Source organism: Theobroma umbraticum, unplaced genomic scaffold (assembly GCF_002168275.2).
Source record: "Theobroma umbraticum cultivar Fairchild unplaced genomic scaffold, ASM216827v3 scaffold_20.0, whole genome shotgun sequence".
Classification (NCBI taxonomy): Eukaryota; Viridiplantae; Streptophyta; class Magnoliopsida; order Malvales; family Malvaceae; genus Theobroma; species Theobroma umbraticum.
This window is the reverse complement of record NW_018397266.1, coordinates 5,570,888-5,593,452: the sequence shown is the minus strand read 5'-3', so window position 1 is coordinate 5,593,452 and position 22,565 is coordinate 5,570,888. Positions and strand designations below refer to the sequence as shown.

At 33.1% G+C, this 22,565-nt stretch overlaps 2 protein-coding genes and 1 pseudogene across 8 annotated transcripts; all 3 read right to left on the bottom strand.

The window, feature by feature from the left end:
• Positions 1-1,024: 1,024 nt before the first annotated feature.
• TBL27 (TRICHOME BIREFRINGENCE-LIKE 27) lies at positions 1,025-3,242 on the bottom strand. The gene is made up of 2 exons (XM_021437281.2): positions 2,749-3,242; positions 1,025-2,604 (listed from the first exon to the last, which is right to left on the bottom strand). Exons 1-2 carry the CDS (start codon positions 2,963-2,965, stop codon positions 1,502-1,504), a joined length of 1,320 nt encoding a protein of 439 aa, XP_021292956.1. The 5' UTR covers positions 2,966-3,242; the 3' UTR covers positions 1,025-1,501.
• A 10,943-nt stretch (positions 3,243-14,185) lies between these two features.
• On the bottom strand, positions 14,186-20,454 carry LOC110422970 (splicing factor PWI domain-containing protein / RNA recognition motif (RRM)-containing protein). Of its 6 annotated transcripts, XM_089784678.1 has the most exons (8): positions 19,507-20,454; positions 19,372-19,430; positions 18,974-19,233; positions 18,708-18,860; positions 17,409-17,853; positions 16,049-16,732; positions 15,357-15,955; positions 14,186-14,696 (listed from the first exon to the last, which is right to left on the bottom strand). In XM_089784678.1, the coding sequence occupies exons 2-8, from the start codon at positions 19,376-19,378 to the stop codon at positions 14,445-14,447; spliced, it is 2,400 nt and encodes a 799-aa protein (XP_089640804.1). In that variant the 5' UTR covers positions 19,379-19,430; positions 19,507-20,454; the 3' UTR covers positions 14,186-14,444. The 6 variants fall into 6 exon arrangements, with proteins under 6 accessions (XP_089640804.1, XP_089640803.1, XP_089640806.1 ...); XM_089784677.1 differs by having other exon boundaries at positions 19,372-20,454; XM_089784680.1 differs by lacking the exon at positions 19,372-19,430 and having other exon boundaries at positions 20,077-20,454.
• On the bottom strand, positions 19,674-21,270 carry LOC149526760 (uncharacterized; annotated as a pseudogene). The gene is made up of 2 exons (XR_016351698.1): positions 20,466-21,270; positions 19,674-19,815 (listed from the first exon to the last, which is right to left on the bottom strand). The product of XR_016351698.1 is annotated as an uncharacterized LOC149526760 (transcript).
• Positions 21,271-22,565: the final 1,295 nt, after the last annotated feature.

Below are 22,565 nucleotides of genomic sequence, written 5' to 3'. Positions count from 1 at the left end.
TTTTATCAATTAACTAAATTTGCTATCGATATAATAATTTGTCATTTATATCAATAGAATATTTCATGAAATATTTTAATTTTATTAGTTTTTGTTTAAAAATTAAGAAAATTAAAAGTATAATGACAAAATGCAATAAAATGTAGAATAAATTTGAAGAATATTGATGTTCACCTACAGTTCAATAATCAAATTTGAATTTTTCTGTTTTTGAAAGGAAAATATAACACCATTATAAATACTTAAAAAGTGATTTTGACAAGCTAGGTCCCATGTAACCTATAAACTACTCACACCCAAAGCAAGTGAGACCCGAAAACCAAACCACAAGACAAATTTAACCTTGACCCCAAAACAATTAGAAAAAAAAATACAAGGAAATTCTAAAACTTTAAAATAATTACTAGAATGTGAAGAAATTAATAAGGGAGTTGAGGATAGGGAAAATGGGACAGAAAGTGTCAAGTTAAGAATGGAATGCTTTTGGACGGGAAGCATTACTCTAAGGACGAATGGGGATGGGAGACACTCATAATTTCCTCTTACAAGAAAAGGGCCAAACTTTTCCTTTCACCTAAACCCACCTTTTGTTTTCACCCACTTTAACAACTTGTTAGAACCTTGTCCCACTGGCACTCTCTTCCTACTCAAGCTAGGTAAAGTTCCTTTGGATACCCGGTTTTGCTAATATATAAAGGCCTCTAAGGCTCTACCAAAAGGAAAATCTACTTTCTTTTGGTTTAAAGGACATGCTTGCATCAACATAGTTGATTTTCACAAGGGTTGAAGCTCATGCTATTGGCTAGGCTTAGGATTCATGAAATTCATATACTAGTAAGTAGTCATATTCGATGATAAGTACTGATATTGAAAATTCATACAGTAAAATAGTATACAAAATTCTACAGGATTTTATGTTAGTCGTGGAAGAAACGTGTTTGAATGAATCAATATTTTGAAAAAGTTTGAATCATCTATAATTATGCTAAGCTCAAAAATATGCAGTGCCGACAAGGTAAGTATCTGTCACGTAATCAAAATTTTCAACTGTAAACAACTCTGACCATCAAAATTCTGCCCAAATTGGTTAGATACAAGAGCTAATAGAAACTCTACACACAGACAAATTCCAGAACAGAAGAAACTGAAGGAGCAATTTCCTGGGGATGTGGCCGAGGTAACCACCTTGTTTCCAAAGGAAGAAATAAAAACTGCCACTGATCTTCAAATTTCCTCTACACATTTCACATTGATATCATTTGTACACATTTCACATTGATATCATCACATGTTCCAAAAGAATCGCTATCTTTGTCACCCCACAGAGCAATCGTCTTAATTTCATTAACACATTCTTTCCATTTTCGTGCTATAGCTGAAAGAGACCCCAAACAATATTTTTTCCATTTATCTGTTTTTTTTTTCAGAAAGAAATGTACGCCAACCAAGTTGAGCAGAATAGCAAAGTAAATCAAAACCTAGCATTGGGTATTGAATTGCCTCACTCTTCTCTCCTTGATTGAAAACTCCATCTCCTGATAACTTCTAACAATATCTGATTCCAAGTATCAATAGTACCTGGCAGACACCAATGTACACAATCGTTCTGTACACGCTCTCGAACCCCATTAGCAAATGGAAATGGATACATGTAAGGCCCTGGATGACCATCTGGCCTCATTAATGATAATTTGGTCACGTCCAATATTTCTAGCCTCATCCCTTCAAATTGCTTAGCATTTGCCTTAGCAGCTCCCATTTCTTCAACTTCAATTGCTCTCATATCTGCATCCATTCCTTCAAGCATCTTCTCTCCCTCCTTATAAGGTTTTGTCTTGGGACAAGCACCTGCCTTATCCCATTCACCATCAAAGTGCGAAGGTGAAAATGTGGTCAGAAACACATCAATTCTATTACCATTAGCCCCTTTCTTTTCAATTATTGTCTTAAGTGCAGTCTTTATGGCCTTCCTCATCACATCATAAAATCCTATCTCAGTGTAATTTAGTCCAGGGCAGTAATGGCAACCCAATACTGAACCACCCTCGTAATAAACTGCTGGATGAAGAAACCAATGCCCAATTGAGAGTACAATCAAATCTATATGGTCCAAATCGGCCCCCCACCTCTCATCAACACTATCGGCAAACAATTCATTATGATCCGGACCAGTTTTTGATTTTTCAACACCTCTAACCAGAAATGGTGACCAATAAACTGATATTGTAATGTTATGAGAAGCAAAATGCCATCTACGGAACTTGTTATCCTCCCCATCTCTGTAAACCAGGTTAGGATTGGAGGCAGTGGCTAGCATGCAAAGGAGTGATTCCAGTTGGTTCCTAGCCATGGAGTCACCAACAAAAGCTAAATGCTTGTTACTAAGGAGATGGAAGAAAGTGTTGGGATCAAACCTTGGGAGCTTGCATTGGCTGGGTTGCCATTTCCAATAAAGGTAACCCAAGTCAGGTCTCCCATGTAAGATGCAATTTTGACCGTCCTTAATTGTACCACAGGTTGTGCCATTGTACAAAGGCCCCATCTTGTCATGTACCCATCTGCCATTGGTGTAGTCACATGTAGTTTCATTATCTACTTCCTCTTCTGCAAATAAGGAACAAAAGCATAAAAAAAAAAAAACACCCCACTTTAATAATAACACCTATAATCCAACATACTAAAAAAACCATAAATCGGATAAAAAAAAAGATAAAAGTTCTGCAACTTTTCTTTTTTAACTCAATATACCTTCGGAGAAAGATATAGGAGGAGAAGAAGAAGAAGTGGTGAGGATGATGCGGTTGTTGTGAGGGAGCTGCTCCGTGGTAGATTGAGGGAGAGGAAAAGGGTGAAAGTACAAGCGGAAAAGAGCTATGGAGAGGAGAGCATAAAGAGCATAAGGCAAGAACTTCTTGGTCAGGGAATGAGACTGAGATTGGCCCTTGAGTGGACTTGTTGCACCCATATTTGATAGAAAACTTGTTATCTCAACTGGTTACTCTCCTTTTTTCCTCTGTTTTCTCGGTTTGTTTTGGCTTTGGCTCAGAATTTTAGCCACAGAACAGTGAAGTTGCGAAACGTTTTCTTGAACTAGCGCCTGAAGAGAGAGAGAGAGAGAGAGAGAGAGAGGAAGCTTGTGACTTTGCGGGGCGTTTCAGTCAAAGTGACATCGAAAGAATCTTATTTATCTAAGTGAGTTGGCCAACTAATCCAACGGGAAATCGTTGTTAATCACTGTTGTCCTAACCCTGTGAAAACATGTGCCACGCTCTCAAAACTCCACTCCATCCGTGCTCTTGCATGCTTCTTCATTTACAATTTTTATAATTTTATTTTACGGCCTTTTTTCTTTTCGTATGAACATTAATGTGCGCCCTTCGCTTAGTGTCTATCTCAGTCCTAATTAAAGGGTGTCAAAAAGCCAAAATCACCCTTCAATAATTGCAAAATTATTGACTTTATGAGGGTAAACATGTCTTTTGCGCTTAAGCCCAGATGCCTACACCAATGACTGCCAAATGTAATCATTTTGCAGAGGGTAGAAGGATTGCAAATGTCTTCTGCCAATTGGCAGGACACCCCATTTATTGAATCAATTTAATAATTATTACTTTTTGCATCTTATATTATCATCCTGAATTGGCTGGCATAATTGATTATAGAAAATGATTTCAAACAGAAAGTGGATCGATCATTACATCTGTCTTGAGAAAGAAGACTTGATGTTTTCTTAGTTAATGGCTGGCCGGCACCAACAAATCGTCCAGGTCCAATTAATTCGAATTTAAAAGTATCATCATGTAAACTCCGAGGCCAGTAGTTTGCTTTGCTCCACTAAAATGATCTGCTGCTTGATGCTAAGATATTTGAGCTCCACATTGTACACTGGTTTGCCTCACGTCAGAAGTAAGCGGTAACCATCGGATGGTGACACCAAGTGACAAACGTGACATATCGATGCATCCAAAGAAAAAGCATTCTTCCTACATTATTTCTATCTATATGACATCTCACCTAATTGCCATCAGGGAGGAGTAGAAGGAAACTCCCAGAGCCCTCAAGGGAGTTGGTTCATTGCAGCTCGTGCGGAAACTCAGACACAGTGAATCTTTTATACTACTATTTTTCATCAATACAGTTTCTTTTCTGTATCATAGACTGAACGAGACGAAATGTAGCCCAGAGAGAGTTGAATTTTCTAACATGTTATTGTATTAGTATTGCTATGCCACTTAAAAAGAAGACCTTTCTGAAAGTCTTAATTTGTTTAGGAATTTGTAAACAGTTGACAAATTGTTGTGCAAGCAATTTAAGGTCTAAGCTGAACTGGTCTGATGAACTCTGCTACTGATCTATATAAAACAGTACAATGGGTGTTCAAAGAAATTAAAAAGAAAAAAAAAAAGCTTGACTATTTTCCTTTTTACATTTGTTTTAGCTAATCAAAGATTTTGAAGTCACTAATTATAAGCCGATCCTATGTTTTATTAAGAACTTGAGAAGCTTTTAGGTCATAAGGTTACAATATAAGCATTATATAGATGGCTGGTTGACTAACGTTGGGCCTTGGATGGCTGGGGGAGAGTTTTCAGTGGCCATTGGTCTCTCGTATTTTCCGTACCTCAAAGAATATGAAACAGTCCTCACCGACTGAATGAAACATCCTAACTCGGAATATTTATTTATTTTTATGGTATTCATTGTTAAAATTTGTGGCTGATGAGTCAATAGTATGTAATCAAATCTTGCCTCGATTATGAGCAACTTATTGCCGATGGTCGTTAAATGTTTTGGATCTAAATCTAGGCAAATAAGGTTCCTTTAGCTTCACAGTAAAGACAAACTTCTTTGATCTACAGATTCATATAGATCTAAGTAGCAAGTTTTGTTTTTTCCTTTGCTTTCCTCTTCGCTAGCGTTGCATTAATAGGCAAAAAGGTAGGACATGGTTCAGCCACCGACACAATATTAAGACAAGTTCTGACTAGGTGTTAAAGTTGATCGATATTCAATCATCGGGATTAATTATCCATCAAGGGGTCTTTCAAATTACTCCTATTATTAGTGCATGTTGATTGCTAATATGGGAATTCAACTTCGAAATTTAATTAAATCTACTATAGTCGATTTACATGACCCGTATTTTTTAACACTTGACACAACAGTTACATAAGCTTTTGTTTATCGTTTTGCCTAGAGAGGAGATGCAAAAACCGAATAAAATACAAGGAAAACAGAATGAATGATGGATACCAAGTGGTGACCAGCTAAGCTCTCCGAACAGAAAATAATATATATATATATATATATATATATATATATATATATATGAAGGGACCACCCTATAGTTTTCGGGTTCCAATAAGCCAGATAGAAAAGTTGCCCCTCTGTCCTCTTTCATTGTCAAGGACCATTATGCCACGGTTTCCACTGTCACAACTCATACCAGCCATCCTTGCTTCCAAGTTGAAAACTCCATTGAAAGCAAGGAGACCCCAACTTTAGCCTTTGTTTGTGATAGGGCTTTCTCCACAGGCTTTAAACAAAGTTGAAATGAGAGGGACATGCCAGGAGTTGAGAGTTATATCAGTAATAAATGATCCTATCAACAAGTTCTGGATCTGAATCGTTTTCTACCCTTTCTTTAAAAAAAAAAAAAGAAAAGTGTTTCTTAATTACTAACATTAATCTAGGACTTTTCTTGGCTTAAGTCCAATGTGAAACAAAATGAGTGCGGCCTCACTAGTTACAAAGGATTAGAATAATCATCCCCATAATTGTAGAATTGCAAAGTTGTGTTCATCCCATTGGTTACAAATAAAAGTAATGACTGTCCTGGATACTAGTGTAGAAGCAAATGAACAAGAGTTGTCCCATTGTCAAAACATATTAACCGACAACTAGGCAAATGAAGTAAACAAAACGTTGGAAAATCAACCGCGCACTCATTAAATGTTTAACCTAACATCATACAATGAATTATTGGACAAGTATAATACATTATTCCTATTACTCTCTTAAGCTTATGAATTTTATTACTTTTACAAATGAAAATTAAGATGTACATAATAAAGACATTTATTTTAATGTTGATTATTGCATGGAACATTAAAAGTTTGGAGAAATTAGAGAAAAAGAGGGCAATAAGAAACCTCACTATGCAATTCAAACCAAACATGCTGATGTTGCAGGAGACTCATCAGAGAATAATGGAATAGGTGTGTGGAAAAAGTAAGGTCAATTGGCATGCTTTAGGGGTTGTAGGTTCCTCTATGGGGTTGCTTTGTTGTTGGAGCGAGGATTTTTTTGAGGTGGATCATTTTATCGAAGCAAGGAGATATATTCTCATAACCAGGGGCGTCAAAGGGTATAATTTGAAATGTGGATTTGATAACATATACACTCTAAATGACAATGGTGAGAGACAGCTTTTATGGTTTGAACTTCTTAAAATAATAAAGAATAAAAATGTCTAGTGGTTTCTAGGTGGAAACTTCAACACTGTTAAATGTTTGGAGGCAAAACTAGGGTGTTTGCCGAATGACAGACCCATCGAAACCAATCGAGCAACCACCCATGACTTTTTTAATTAATTTAATATAGGATGGAAATTACCCTAATGTCCTTTACTAATTCCCTCCCTCCCCATTTCCCCAAATCTGCTCGAAGCCATAAGCCTAAATCCCCTTTAAAAAAATTCTCCCTTGCTCTCCCTATCCAGCGATCGACTACCATCGTACCCTAATCCCCCAATTGCCCCTAAGCCTCCTCTATTTGGAGTTTGTCGAGTGGGCAAGTTGTTGATATATGCTCTTGAGCCAATTAGATTGGTCAAAAAATATATATTGTTATTTAATATATATTTAATTACATAATTTTATATGATAGATGTTTTTCTTTATATTAGTGTAATAATAAAGAGTTATTAAGTACTAATTGGATGAAGTCTATGGAACATAAAGACCTTACGAGAGAATTATAAGGTTGTTATAATTATGAGATCACTATGCATCAAAGCTATATTTCTAAAATTATTCCTGATCAATTTAATGTCAAGACAGAGTATTGACAATGTTTAAAGACTGATACATGTTAAGCCTCCTTATTTGGAAAGTAAGCATTCGATCTCATAAATTGAAGTATATGGGATACTTGAAGATAACATTTAGGTGCTTGTTAAAAAACAAGTTCATTGAACATGACCCGCTATGAGAACTCCATTTGTTATTTCACTCAAGTGTCTATAGAAAATGTTCTCATGTGATAGTCGTGCAACTAGTCCTTAGACTTGAGACACCAGGTCATCTTGTATGAGGAATGACATACTTTGATTTCACCTCTTCAAGTTTAGAAGAAACCAAATGCCTAAATAGGGTGTTTTTGGATATGCCATGAAGCATGCGACAGTGAATGAGTGGTCAAGAAAGGATTCATCACCCCAAATGATATGAGGGGATATATTTCACTTGTTTTCAATTCTTAATTAAGTTGTATAAAGTCTTTGACCAAAGCATGATGAATTTGAGAAAAATTAGTTTCCTAAATTTATAAGGTTAGTCATGAATTATGAGAACTAATATGGAATGTCGTAAGTAGACACCGAGTCATACTTAATGACATATCCGAGATATTTGATGAAAAGACCGTATTGCACTAAGAGGCTTATCACTTAAGGGCTTTGTCAAATTCTTTAATTGACTCTCTTTGATGGTTATGATATATTGCTAGATGTCGCTCATGATCTATAAATATAAATTAATTACCAAATTGATATTTGATTATGATTTATATTTATTGCCAACATGTTAGAAGCCTAATAGGTCACACACATTAAGTGACATGATTAGGATTGAATAAGGATAATTAATTAAGTTAGACTTAATTGAAATAGACCAAAATAAAGTGAAAAACTAATTAAGTTCTCGAAGACTTAATTAAATTAAAACACAACTATTGTATTTAGGGTTACAAATTAGTTTGGTTATATAAAAATGTTATATTAGCAAACTAAAAACTTGAAGCCTCAAACCACTTTTCAATCGTTTCATAAGATAAGAAAAGAAAAATAGTTTTCTTTGTTTGACAAAAAAATAAGATTTAGTCAGAATTTTAGTTTTTTTTTTTGTTTTAGAAACAAAACTTGCTAGCACAAGCAAAATCTTATCTTGGAAAATGTCTTATTCAATCACTATGTGGATTATTGTTAAAGCCCAAACACTTAGATGGTTAAAGATTTGACAAATCCTAAAGGTGAAGAAGTAAAAATTTTTGGATTTAATTGGCAGATTACGATATCTAAAGCAAGGTATATAACTTTTAAACTTATGAGTGTTTATAATTTATTTTAAAGTTACATGAAACACACAAACACTGATCTTGTAGAATTCGACTATTTCTCTAATTAAATATTATTTTTATTTTTTTACTGCATTATATTTTAATTTATTGATTATTTTTCATGTTTGAGCATGAGATCGAATCCCAGCACACACACTAGTCACCATTATGCAATAGCCTCGAGTAACAACAACCTCGTTTGTTAATTGTCGATTGCCAAGCACCACCAACCCCTACCCTCTTACCATTTCTCCAAATCAAAAAGGTGATTAGGCTAGATCTGTGAGTTTGTGAAATTTGTGAATGTTGTGAACTCAATTTGTGAAATTTATTAATGTGAATAATTTGAAGTTCTTTGTGAAATGTATTTAGTCTATTATCAATTAACTTAATGTAAATTATTAATAATGGAAAGCATTAATAATGTCCATAACAATTAAGTCCATGTTGTACAGTTATTTTTCATTAATAATATTTGTAATAATGTCATGTACAATAATGTCCTGAGTATTTCACATTTACTTTCATTTATACATTGTGCAATTTAAGACCGTTAATAGTACAATAATGTCCTAAATCTACATTTTTCTCATCTTTAGTTTAAGACAAAAAAAATTGACTTTGATAATAAAAGGTAAGCATGATATTAATAATACATGACGATGAAATTAAATAATATTAATAATATATTTTCTTATATTAAAACCATTTGTCAAAAAGCAAGATGTAATCTAATTTAGTTTGAGATTAAATGAGTTGGCTTTGAAATTGAAAATTCCAATTCCATCCTTGACTGAATCTATCAAATTGTCTCACTTAGATTGGATAATCAACGTCATTTAAAAAAAAAAATTTTGGTATCTGCTTAGAATAGGTCAAAATTTTGAAAGAGCTTATCCAAACAAGAGTTTTCCATTATTTATCAAATCTCCAAAAAAAAAAACTAAGGAGTAATCACATTCATTGTATGAATTTAATATTTAAAACAATTACAACAATCCATAAAATAGAAGTAAATGGACATGGCTGTCTTAAGTCTATATTGACAGTTGCATTTTAGTTTTCTTTCTAGCTACACCCACAGATCATATGAACTTTATTATACTAGTCATATACATCTTTCTGTAATACGCCAAAATTTTGTTGAATGATGCATAATTAAGGTACATACTAGTACAATATATACACATACACACATATATATGGTCATGTAGCTTTTGATTAAAATGAATATAAATTTCATGTGCATTTGATTTGTGATGCATTTTTTATACAATAAAATAGAAAATAGTGGACCCATAAGATGAAAATAATTTCATACAATAAATTAGCGTATAGTTTGAAGTAGTTGAAAATAGTTTGAGACTTTCAAATTAATTAATTGTGTGATTTTGAATATACAAACTCAAAAATTAAGATTAAAAGTGTATCTGTTATTTGATTTTTGTTATACAATTTGCTATTGTTTATTAATGCCCTTTGCTTCCCTAAATTTATTATTCATTATTTCATAGATGAAAATGTATCCTTTTTTCTTCAGATGTCAAATAAAATGGAGAAGGTTTTAAATCCTACACCTAAAGGTACAATAGCACACCACATGATGAAATTACAAGAAGTGAAGCTGCAAGGTCTAAAATGAGGAAGCAACCACTTAGGACAAAATAAGCTAAATATTAATTATTGCAAAAGAGAGTTTTTTGCTGATTTCAAAAAAAAAGAACATCATCTTTAAATATTCATATGAGTGTTTGTAAGAAGTTGGTAATGCTCCGTGCTAGTGAAAATTGTAGGCAAACCAAATTATTTTGCAATAGGAACAAAACGAGTGTTTAGATTATTGAAAGTTTAATCAGGATGCCATTTGAAAGGGTATGGCTGAGATGATGATTCTAGATAAATTGGCTTTCAGATTTATAGAAGGTAAAGGGTTTAGATGATGTATGTTCTAGATTTTGTGTACATAACGATTGACCATCATTGGGGATTATTTTAAAGTTTATGTTGATGAAAAAACCAACTGAAGTAATTTTTAAAAGTATCTTTTGCTAGAATATGTCTCACCATAAACACATGGACTTCATCACAGATAATTAATTATATGTGTCTTACAACTCATTTTATAGATATTGATTAGAAATTGCAAAAAAAAAAAAAAAAGATTTTAAACTTGTGTCCCATTTCTAGTCAAAAGCATGAGACAATTGATAAATGTTTACAGAATTGGGAGATTCAAAAGGTTTTTATTGTTACCGTTGATAATGCTAGTTTTAATGATGTTGCAATTACATATTTGAAGAAAAAAAATTAACATTGCCAGAACTAGTATTTTAAGAGGTAAGTTTCTTCATATGAGATGTATTGCATATATTAATAATCTTATTGTAAGTGATAGAAAAGATATGAATCAGCTAATTGCTCGTGTTAAAAGGATAGTGAAATATGTCAGACAACCTCCTACTAAGTTACCAAGTTTTAGGAGTGTGTTGGTAGTGATCATTTGATGTTGGGTGCAACTTAGAAATTTGAAAAGGCTTTTGCAATATTTGATGTGGTTGATAATTGTTACAGGGTTGAGCTATCAATGGGAAATGGGGTGCCCGATAAGAATGATTGTGTAATGTTAGGAGAATTTTCTTTTTATTGCAACAATTTTATTATTTGACCATAAAGGCTTTGTGTTCTTACTTAACCTCTAATGCTTTTCTTGATTGTTTTTGTGAGGCATATTGCACTTTGAAAGAATGATAAGAAAATTCTAATATGGTAAGGTGCATGCTTCATTTGAACTATCGCGGGAGGGGAGAGAAGTTATGGTATAGATGCAATAGGGTCAACTCAATAATTTCAAATATCTAAAATAAAATATTCAAATGAGGCTTTTTTATTGAAATTAAGAAAAAAATTTATTAAAATTTTATTCTTCTAACTTTTAGAAATGTAAAATTTTTAATTAAAATTTTGTACTTAAGTTTTTCTAATATTTCTTTTTTAATCGATAATATAACCAATCCATTTAATCATTCTTGAAACATTATTGATTTTGAATAAGATTTTATTAATTTTAGTTTAGAAAAACTTCTCTCTCTTGGAGCAGTTCTTACTGAAATTGTTAACATTATTATAAAAGCAACATAAGCAATTTGGGAAAGAAGAATCTTTTTATATGATTAGGTATGTCGATTAGACTATTATCTTTCATTTTTATTATTTTTTTTTTAAATTTTTAACCCTTAAAATAAATCTCAACCATCAATATCAAAATACTTGTTATATTTTAAGGAACAGTCAAGATTAAAGTAATATTTTTTGAAACTATTATTGTCTAATGACTTCAACTTTTTACCCTTAAATAGAAAACCAAAAATACTTTCATATATCTTAAATTCTTCAAATCTACTTTGGAGTGAAAAAATTGATTGATCTAATATATTTAAGAAGTAAATAATTTTAAATGATTTTTCAAGAGATCTTATTATTTCAATATCAACATTCTCATCAAATTGGTGTTTTTTACGAATGATGCATATATCATGAAATTTAGGTTCTATGTTCATTTTAGATACAATATTTTTAGAAGAAATCATAGCAGATGCAAATTCATATAACCATTAATTGATTGGAAATAAGAGCAATGGTTGAAAATTAATAATATTGTAGGAATTGAGAAGTGATAAAAATTAAGATTTATTAGGCACAAAATTAGGGAAATGAGAAAATATGTTATTTTATTAATTATTTTTAAATTTTACATATTTTTAATGAGAAATGAGATAAATAATTAAGAATTAATAAGAATGTGAAAGGGAGAAAACATAGATATTTATCAGGCATGTAAATATTTTATTAATTATTTTAATTTTTATATATTTTTAATATGATCAATTATATTATAATTATTATAAAATTATGGAATCTCTCCAAATTTAAAACTTAAAACACTTGTTTGGGTGGCCTTACCCAAGAGCCGGTCCTAATGCAGGCTTCGTTTGCAACTTTTATACACATTATGCTTGGTGTTATGTAAGTGGTAGCATGAAATCCTAGGCATTGTTGAGATTGAGAAAGAACATTTGTTACTTTTGAGAAATTTAAGAAATACTAGCAGTAAAGTATTCATTAATCATTGGTAGGAGTGGTTCTGTGGGTGCTATTAGATCATTAGTAAGAATAATTAAAATCTTGTAGATATCTTTTTTCTAAATTAGTACCTTGTTAATAATTTCTACTCTCAAAGGGATTAGGCTTTTAATTTTACCCAGTCAAATAATCAAAATATCCTTAATTCAAATTTAATCTATTTTTTCACACTGAAAAAAGTATTTTTGTAATTTTATTAAAAAAATATTAACAACCTAACCCATTATACTAACAAACTTATCCACATGTAGTTAATTAAGAAAAAAAAATTTATCAACAAGATATTAATCAAGGAAAAAGAAATCACAATATGTCATATGAAAAAAATTGAAATCATAAGAAGTGGGTAGAATATATCCAAAAATATATAATAACTAGTTAAATTTATTATGACTAACTTCATAAATCCAATTTTATCTTAATTTATAATTATCAATAAATAAAAAATTCAACTATAAATACATGAAATACGATAAAAATGAAACAGAAGAAAAAATATTAAAAAAGGTGCGTCGAGGCGAGAGATTGCATGTACACGTAAAACATTAAAAGTACACATTTTAAAGAAAACATTCTAGCTGTTAAAATATTATACAATTTTGCCATGGCTGGTTTAATTGGTAGAAATATAATACTTTATTAACCCTTAAAATAGAGGGACCTGATAAAAAAAAATTTAAAAAAAATGTAATTTGTCAAACGACAATATTCAAATTAAGCCATATTGTTTAGTTTTGATCAATTTATCGCCTTATTTTATTATATTTTTATTTTAATCATCTTTTGGTTTTTGGTATATTCAACACTTGCCAATTTATTTAATTTGCAAATGAAAAAAAAACCCTTTATATTGAAATTTGTTATCCAAATTTACACTTATGGAATTTCAGAAATATTTCCTTAACCTAAAAAGTTGTCAAGAAATTTGTCATCACAATCTCTTTGGAAAATTATGTTATTAGTCGGATTTCCATTTACTTACAAAATTACAACTAAATATATGTAATTAAAACAGTCACAAAAGAATAAAGCAATGTTCAATGAATTTAACTTTATTTTTTTCAGAAAAAATTTATAAATAATGAAATTAACCCATATATTAAAATAGTTTTCAAAAGATTCTAACGCTTTGGTGAAACTCATTAGATTATTTTGCTCACCTTAGGACTTTAGAAAAATGTCATTACAAAATTTTCCGAAACACATCATTCAGTAGGTTTTTTTTAAAAAAATAATTATTTTATTTATTAATTTATTTACTTACCTTTGATTTTAATTAACATCATTAAATTAAAAAACTGAAAATATACTTCACAAATGGAAAACATCCCTCGTAAATTGGATTTGACTAGGGTGACTCAAAACCACAAGTCCAAAACCTTATTCCATCTTCTTTTCTTCCTTTCTGAAACTGCCTTCCCTGCTCCTCGTTGCAGATGGCCGTGGTTTTGCCGCCGGCTGCACCCTCTCTTTTCTTCCTTTCTCTGTCTCTCTCGCACTCCTCCGACTACAAAATTTTATACACTAGTAATGAAAATTGATAACAATACAAATAAAACTATTAATTAAAGGAATAAATCATGGTTAAACACATATAAACCCACTTCCACTATTGATGCATTAAACTATAATCATAGCAAGAACATAGGAGCGAGAGGTAGAGGCCACGCAACCATGAAAAATAGTAGCCAAAACTAAAATGGAGGGATGTCAAAATATTGCTATTCCATAGAAAGGGGCCCCAAAAAAGGTGAAATCAGCAAGAAAAAAAATGTTGATGTAACAAATTGTACTTTCAAGTCATACAAACTCAACAAGGCTATTCCCTAAGTGAATCTACATTTTTGGGTCTTACAGCAGGACGAGGAGTCATACATGATTCACCCAATGGGGATAACAACCATGTGTATGATAACAAAAACATCAGTCCGGTGGCAACACAGGAACCACACTACAACAATGCTCAATCAGGCTCTTGACCTCAAAGCCAGACCAGTCTCTACCTTTTTAATTTCAAATATGAGCATCCTCCACATCTTAAGCACAAACATCTCCGCTTCTTCATCTAATATAGACTGCAGCAGCTCTAGCATTTGGGAAGCCTTCACGTGTTCCTGAGTACTAGATACTATGTAATCTACCAGTGTTTTCTCTTCCTCTCCCAGAAACTCTGCAATTTTCTTTGAAATCCAGGGTCTCATTCTCTCATGCAATGCGTGCTGTAAATGTGCACCACCAAAAAGAGTTTACATCTTAGAATTAGCGAGCAAAGATTAAAGCCATGCAGTGAATTGAGTTTTCACCACCACCACAGATAATAAACAATCATTTTAGTATGCAATTGTAGGGTAGAGCGTATTCTGCTCAGATTCGAATTCAATTCATATGATAGGGTTCAAATATCCTGGTTTTCCTTATTACTTTAGGAGATTTCCTACAACAAAAAGACAAAATAATTCTGCATCATGGATTTCACAGAATCCTTAAAACTACAAAATTCTGTAAATTTCTCATTATTTTGAGATATAATTTAATGCAACATTTTGGCAGCAAAATTATAAAAGATAGTTTTGGAGCACCTTAAAAGTTCTATGTACAGTGAAATGACTTCACCTAAACTTTTACAGGTGATCAGAGCTGCCAAACTATGACTATAGGCAACAGATATAATAGAGTAATGAAATATGGCCATATTCATGTTAGTTCCGCCTATGACAAGGACCTAATAGAGGCTATATCATTTTGATCTTGAATTGATGATACAGCTATAATCAGATTAACATTATGCACTTTGTTAACCAGTTAACACTGACCACAAGCCAGATGTTTCTCAAAATTAAGTTAACGATTTGCATAAGGACTTGAGTAAGGATGATTACCTGGTCATACACATTCCAGTTTATCTCATATGAAAATAGTTCCTCCTTGGTCTTTGGAATCATATCAATCAATTGTTTGGCATCCAAAAGCTTCTGATTATCAGTTGTTTTCACCTTGTCCAGTCCATGTTCCCTGTCCCTATCCCGATCAGGGATCTTCTCTTTGCTATCTCTGATGCGATCATTACCCTCATCATTACGGTCTTTATCCCTGCTAGATTTATTATAAGATCGTCTTAGTTCTCTTTCTGCATCATGCTTTTCCTCTTTAGGATTGGCATTTGATATTTGCTTTGCAAATTCAGCAGCTGCAACCAAATTCGGTGGTGGTGCCCCAGGTTGGACAGCCTGCAGCTCCTCAGTTGAATAATCAATGGGAACCAAGGGCCTCATTTTCTTCTCCTTCTGTGCATCATCGTCTTCCTCCTCATGGAAAACAGATGGAACAGTAGTCCTCTTTCCAGATCCAACAAGACCAAAACCCAACTTCCTTACAGGGGCATTGCCACTCTGCCGTGTATCTGATGCAGCAACAAAAGCCATGTTTGACTCATCAACAGAACCATTTTGCATATTCCCATCACCTACCATATATAAATCTAGTCCATTTCAAAAATCAACACACAAAAAAAAAACAAAAACAAAAACAAAAATTGAATTAAAGTAACAAAATAAAGAACATGAACAATTACCTGATATCTGGTTTTCTTGACTTGATTCGCGATCATAATGCTGTTCAATTGCCTTACCTTTGCTTTCAGTGCAAACTTCTTCAGTCAACACAGTCTTTTCACCTCCATTTGCAACGCGACCAGATAAAAGCCTTAATGCATCTCGCTGCTGCTGCAGCTGCAGCTGCTGCTCCTCTTCTCTCTTCTTGGCCTCAGCAATTTCTTTCTCTTCTCTGAGTCTGTCAGTAAAGTCATCCTCCTTCTCCCGCAACCTCTTCCTCCTCTTTTCCTCTAAAGCACTCCTACGCCACCTTTTTCTTGAATCATCTTCATCATCATCCTCTTCATCATAGCGAATCTCCTTCTTCCGTTTGCGCTCTCTCTCTTTCTCCCTCTCTTTCTCATACAGTCTCTGTTTTTCCTTATCCTTTTCTCTTTGCTCCCAATCTCTAAGTAACTTTTCATACTCGCGCTCTGCCTCCTCAATCTTCCTTCTTTGCTCCCTCTCTTTTCTTATTCTTTCTCGCTCTGTTTCTCTTTCTAATCTTTCAATTTCACGCTCCTTTTCCCTCTTAAGATCCTGCTCTCTGTCTCTACTTCTCCTATCATACCTACGATCAGGTGAACTTGTCCCAGGTCGGTCATTCTCAGTTGTCGCTTTGCTCTCACTGGTAGTCTCATCATCATTTTTACCTTCAGCTCCATCTGCAAAATTATTAACATATTATCAAACTCATGATCAAAATCTCATATCTACAGTTAAAACTTTATAAATTAGTACTCTTGGGACCATGAAAAGTTATTACTTAATCGAGATATTATTTAATCGATAAATTCATAATTTATTAATTTACACATCAATTTTATACAAGAGCCTGTCTCATGCAAAATGCACTCAAAGCAACAAGCACATTGCATAATTTTCTCTTGCAATACAAAAACACTATACCAGAGCTTCTTAATGTACTAAGAAAAGTTAGAGATGAGGTCCAACGAGACATCAATTTTAGGAGGATACAAATAACATTGAAGGTATATTTTACAAAAACCTTATAATTGAGTCATGTATATATATAATTTTGAAGTATAAGGAGATTACTAATTTATATATCAAGTGGGACCTATGTGCCTTTTTTTTAAAATATAGTCTTATAAATTTAGCAAATTATTAATTTACCAAATTGGTCCCAAGTCAGGACTAGCAAAAAATATTATTTAATCGAGATTATTAATTTATCAAATATTAGTTTATAGAGGATATACTGTACATAACAGAATAGTGTTACTACTTCCTCCAGTGTGATTCTCCTTGAAATTCAAAGACTTTTAAATAGATTTTAATAGTATGACATAATAAAGATAATAACGAGAGCAATTTTACCACATTTAGGCAGCTGCCAAAACTCACCGTTTCTCATTACGTCAACATCAGAGTCCCCGTCCCTCGATTCAGCAGGCAGATCTGAATTTGATTTCCCAGAACCATCAGGAGCACTTTGTGGAGGTGGTGGAGGGAGCGGATTGGTCTTTAACCTCTCTTCAATCATGCTAGCAAGCTTCTCCAAAGCACTTCGATCAGCCTCACGGTCTTCATCAGTCACAATGCCAGAGTTGGCAATGTCAATATTTTCTTTGTTGCCACTGTTACAGTCCTTCTTGGAATCCTCAACAGAAGGTGTCGAAGATTCATTCTTCTCATCACCTACTGCATTTTCACCTTCTTTCTCAGCCCCTGCAGCTTGAGCTTCATTGACTTTCTTTGCATTTTCTGTTTTCTTTTCAACATACCGCACCAAATAATCCCTTGTTGCTTTATTAACATTAAACTGTTAACCATGCAATAAGTGCAAAATCAAATCAATGAAAAAGACAAGACAGATGATAATAACCACAGACAGAAGTAATAATTTAAATAGAAGCATTAGCAAACAGATACTGAAAAATATCTTGCTTTCCCCTTCATTCTAAGAGAATGGAGTCCAGACAGATTCACTGCTGAAGAAATTAGTTATTTAAAGACTGCCACTTAATTTATATGTTCAGCCACCACATCCCCATAGAACATTCAAGCCACACTAAAACAAACTACTCAAGAATAGAAAGGCATAAATCTTCTCATCTACTGTCAATAAAATGCCCATCCCACCTTATTTTCTCCAAATCTGTAAGGTGAGCACTTGAAACAATTTTGAAGTGAAATAACATTTAGGAACATTTAGAAAAGGGGTGAGGCAATATACCGGTTGAATATAGATCACATTGAACTAACTGCATTGAACCAGAGCAATTATAAGTACTTTAATTCTAATCCATGTTACACATTAATGTTATTCACAATTGTTTTCTACCATGTTTTCTTATCATACATCATACCACTAAAGTTCATATTTTTCACATAATTTAGGTTTATAAGATACATATATTTTAAAGCTCAGTAACTAAATATTAGTTCCCTTAAATTCAATTTCTAAATTTCAGATATAAACTGAACGGTTTTGTTATATAAATTAAGATCTATAATATTTGAGAGTAGCTTCATGATTTTGCAATCCTAAATTTTCAATTCACAAACAACATCTAACTTCAATTGCATATGAATATGAAAGTCAAACTTATCACACTTTAGAATAGGTACTGTAATAAATCATGGGGAATGGGAAAGAATAATAAAAGAACATACCGATAATTCTTGCCCGTCAATATTAAATTTGCTAAGCAGGCGAAAAGCACGAAGAACCCCTTCAGCAGACTCAAATTCACAGAACCCAAATCCTTTAGGAGTCCCATTAGTGGGAATTTGAGCACGTTTCCAACTCTTGACAGGTCCACAAAGCTTCAAAAGGGTGTACAAAAATATATTAGATAAAACCACGTTTCAACATAAATATTAATGAAGCTATTGAAAAAAATGAAGAAATATATAAATATAAAAAATTAATAACCCACGCGAAGAAGACTGAGCATGAAGTCATTGTCAACAGTTGGTGCTATCTTGCCGACATAAACTGTAGTTTGTGGTTTCTCTGCTGGTGAAACATTAGGAACAGCAGCCGGTCTAACAACAGCAGGAATAATTGGGCGAACACCAGGAACACCTGGAACAGGGGGACGTGAAACTGCAGGAATTACACCAATTGCTCCAGGTGGACGCGGAGGAAACGCAGGCCGAATCATTGCCGGGTAAGGAGATGGATAGCGGAGAAGTCCTGCATAAATCGAAAACAAATATCTATGCAATCACATCAGAGCAAGTTAACAAAATAAACACATTGATAAATGTTCTTGATTCCACTAAGCATTCTTGTAGGGAAAAAAATTCAAAAAGAATAATTAAATGATTTTACCACACATCAAAACTATAAAGAGATAGCACCACAGGCATGGCAATGGCAACTATCTCCAGCTGAAAAGAAAACCTGAAGTAAACATCAAGAAAATAGCATCGAGTTCATAATCGTGGCTATGTAAAGTGCACTTACCTTAGACATGAACTGGTTAATAGCCTTATCCCATGCACCAATTGCACAATTTTGAGGATTGGATAACATGAGACTTCCAGCATCTCATGCTTGCAATCGAATTATTTAACACAAAATTCTACTTTCATATTTCACCATTTAGACTTATCTCAACTGTTAGAGCCCAAGTGCCACATGGAAAAAAAAACAAAGAGAAAGAAAAAGAAAAGGGAAGGGAGAGAGCAAGAAAGAAAAAAAATGTAATTGGGAGGATTGCGATACCTTATAATACAAAGCCAAGGAGCACTCAGTTGCTAACATGGTCTGCTGCTGGCAATTCATAAACCCATAAAAGGGAAATTATCCTTATAACTACCAGAAAGTATATAGCCTACTAAAAATGAATATCACAGAGCGAGACATGATTTAGAACAACATGGAACAGTTACAAAGTCATCGTATTTCTTCTGTATATTTTCACAGATTTCGATTACAACTATTAGGTGGCTTTAACTTGAATATAATATTCAAAATCCAGTTTTCTTTTAACTCTAAATGCAATTAATGAAAACCAGGCAAACGTGGGCATACCAAAAAGAGAGTGACTTGTAGTAGAAGTGGGTGTCTCAAAGCAATATTGAATTGAAGCCCTTCCAACCTTTCTCTCACCCGTATTCAATCAAGACACTGTAGGAGAAAACATCCCGTCATCGATGCCCCTTTTTTCTATATCTCTCCCAAAACTCCTCTTTATTCAACTCTAAACTTATTCCTCACTCTCTTACATTAACTAAGCATATTATCATCACATTCATGAAAGTTGCACCATAAAAATATTACAGAAAAATATAAACTCATGTACATACACATGATAAAATCAATAATCAACTAAATAATACAAATAATCAAATTAGCAATTAATCTATAAATTAAATTCATCAAAAATTATTCAAGCGCTTTAAATGGAAGAAATAACCCACCAGGAGGAGGAATGGTGCCCTGAGGAACAGCTCCCGGCACGGCTGCATATCCATTTGGAATCGGTGCAAACGGTCTCATAGCAGGATTTGGAACCTGCCCGACGGCACTGGTACTGCATCAACGGCGGCGGAACAGAACCAGGAGCGGAACTCACACCGGGTGGCTGCACGCCAGGAGCTTGAAAATTCGGTAACGGAGAGAACTGCGGAACCGGACGGAACGATGGAGGCCCCGGCGGGACGGCAGTAGCGGTTCCGGAGATCGGCAGAGGAGAGTGAAGTAGGAGGGTATCATGGGAGGAGGATGAGGAGATAGCAGTGGCACGGTAGGGTTAGGGTTAGGGTTAGGGTTTGGTTGGAGCGGTATTGATGCAGTAGAGGATGGAGGGTGATCGAGTTGGGCGGGTTGCGGATTCGGGTTCTCGGAATCTAGTTTGGATTGAGAAATGGTGGGGTCTAGGGTCGCGGGAGAGGAGGGAGCGTCGGCCATTGAAGAAGAAACAGATCGGGGATCGTGAAAACTTTTGAAGGATTTTATTAGTTTGATTTGTTCTTAGAATTTTCCTTTTCCTTTTTTCCCCTTTCTTGGGTTATTGTGTTATTCTCGAAGTTGTAATGCCCACAGTCACTCCAATCTAATCCTACGCGATTTATGTGCCCTAGACTCTAGAGTTGAGAAAGGAGGAGGTTGTTTTCTAACGCGTGAATGTAAATAGCGGTCAGCTTTCCTGGTTCCCGGATTTATCATTTTTGGTTTCCGTTCGGTGAACGTGGTTGCCTTTTATTTGGAGGCAAATTAGTGCACGTGCCTTGGGTTTGAGATTGATGCTGCGACGTTGGTGTTAGATGCCTTAAAATGAAATCATATTATAGTGCTCTTGTTGTTTTTGATTTATAAGTATTTTATTAAAAATATTATGTTAATTTTTAAAATTATTTTATATTAAAATATAAATTTAGTATATATATTTGTTTTTTATTAAATTAATATTTTTAATTTTATTTAATTAATTAATTAAGTTTTTATTGTTTATTATTTTTGAATAAATTTTTAAATTTTTATTTTAAATCAATTAAGCCTCTTTCACTAATTGTTGACTAATTGTTATTAATTAACAATATAATTGATACCTTTTATATCATGTCATTTGTCATATGATAAGGTAATGTGCTATTTTGATGAAGTCAATATCAATACAATGTGACAAATGACATGATATTTTATATTATTAAATAAAATTTATGTGTTTACCTTTCTACTCAATCACATATTAAAAAAATATTAATTTAAGAATTTAAAACAAAAAAATTAATAAAAAATTAATTACTATCTTCCCTAATTTGATTAAACAAACGTTTTGAACCTAAGCAAATTAAATCATCTTATTTAGAGTTTAAACAAAAAACTTATTAAATCATCTTAAAGAAAAAAAATCAAATAAATCTTTTTAATCAAATAAAAATAGGAAAATAAGTTCATTTAAAGCCTTTTAGTGACTAGATACAAGTAGCAGCTTTCATGGAAAAGGTTTGCGTAGCTGTTCTTAAATATTTGACGGTATAGAATACACGTGTAAATGTTAGTGATAATTACAATGTCTTTTTGATCGATTCTTGGTGACTTTGGTTTTAGCATTTACTGTACTGCTCTATACTTGTATAAATTTAAGGCATCGTACTAAGATAATGGCAGTACTTTTTATATACAAAGACATGGTTTGTTATTAGGGTTTATGTTGAATATGGTAATTATACGTTTATCAGTCTACATGTGTCAAGTTTGTAAATAGGTAAATATTTATTTTGTTATATTTTTTTATTTTCTTTTTGGATTTTTTTAGCTATAGCCTGGTATAAATAGGTGTAGCTGCTTTTTTTAACCAAGATAAGATTCTGGGATATCACTTCCATCCCTTTTTTGGAATTTTCTTCATCGTTCAATAAAGTTCTTCATTTTCTATTCCACTGGTACAAAACGAACATGGCATTAGAGCAAGATCGGGGACAGAATAAAGGTTCATATCATCAAATACTTCAGCTTCTTGATTAGTTGATCTACTGTTCTTTCATTTCTTTCATTTTATCTCACAATTTTTACTT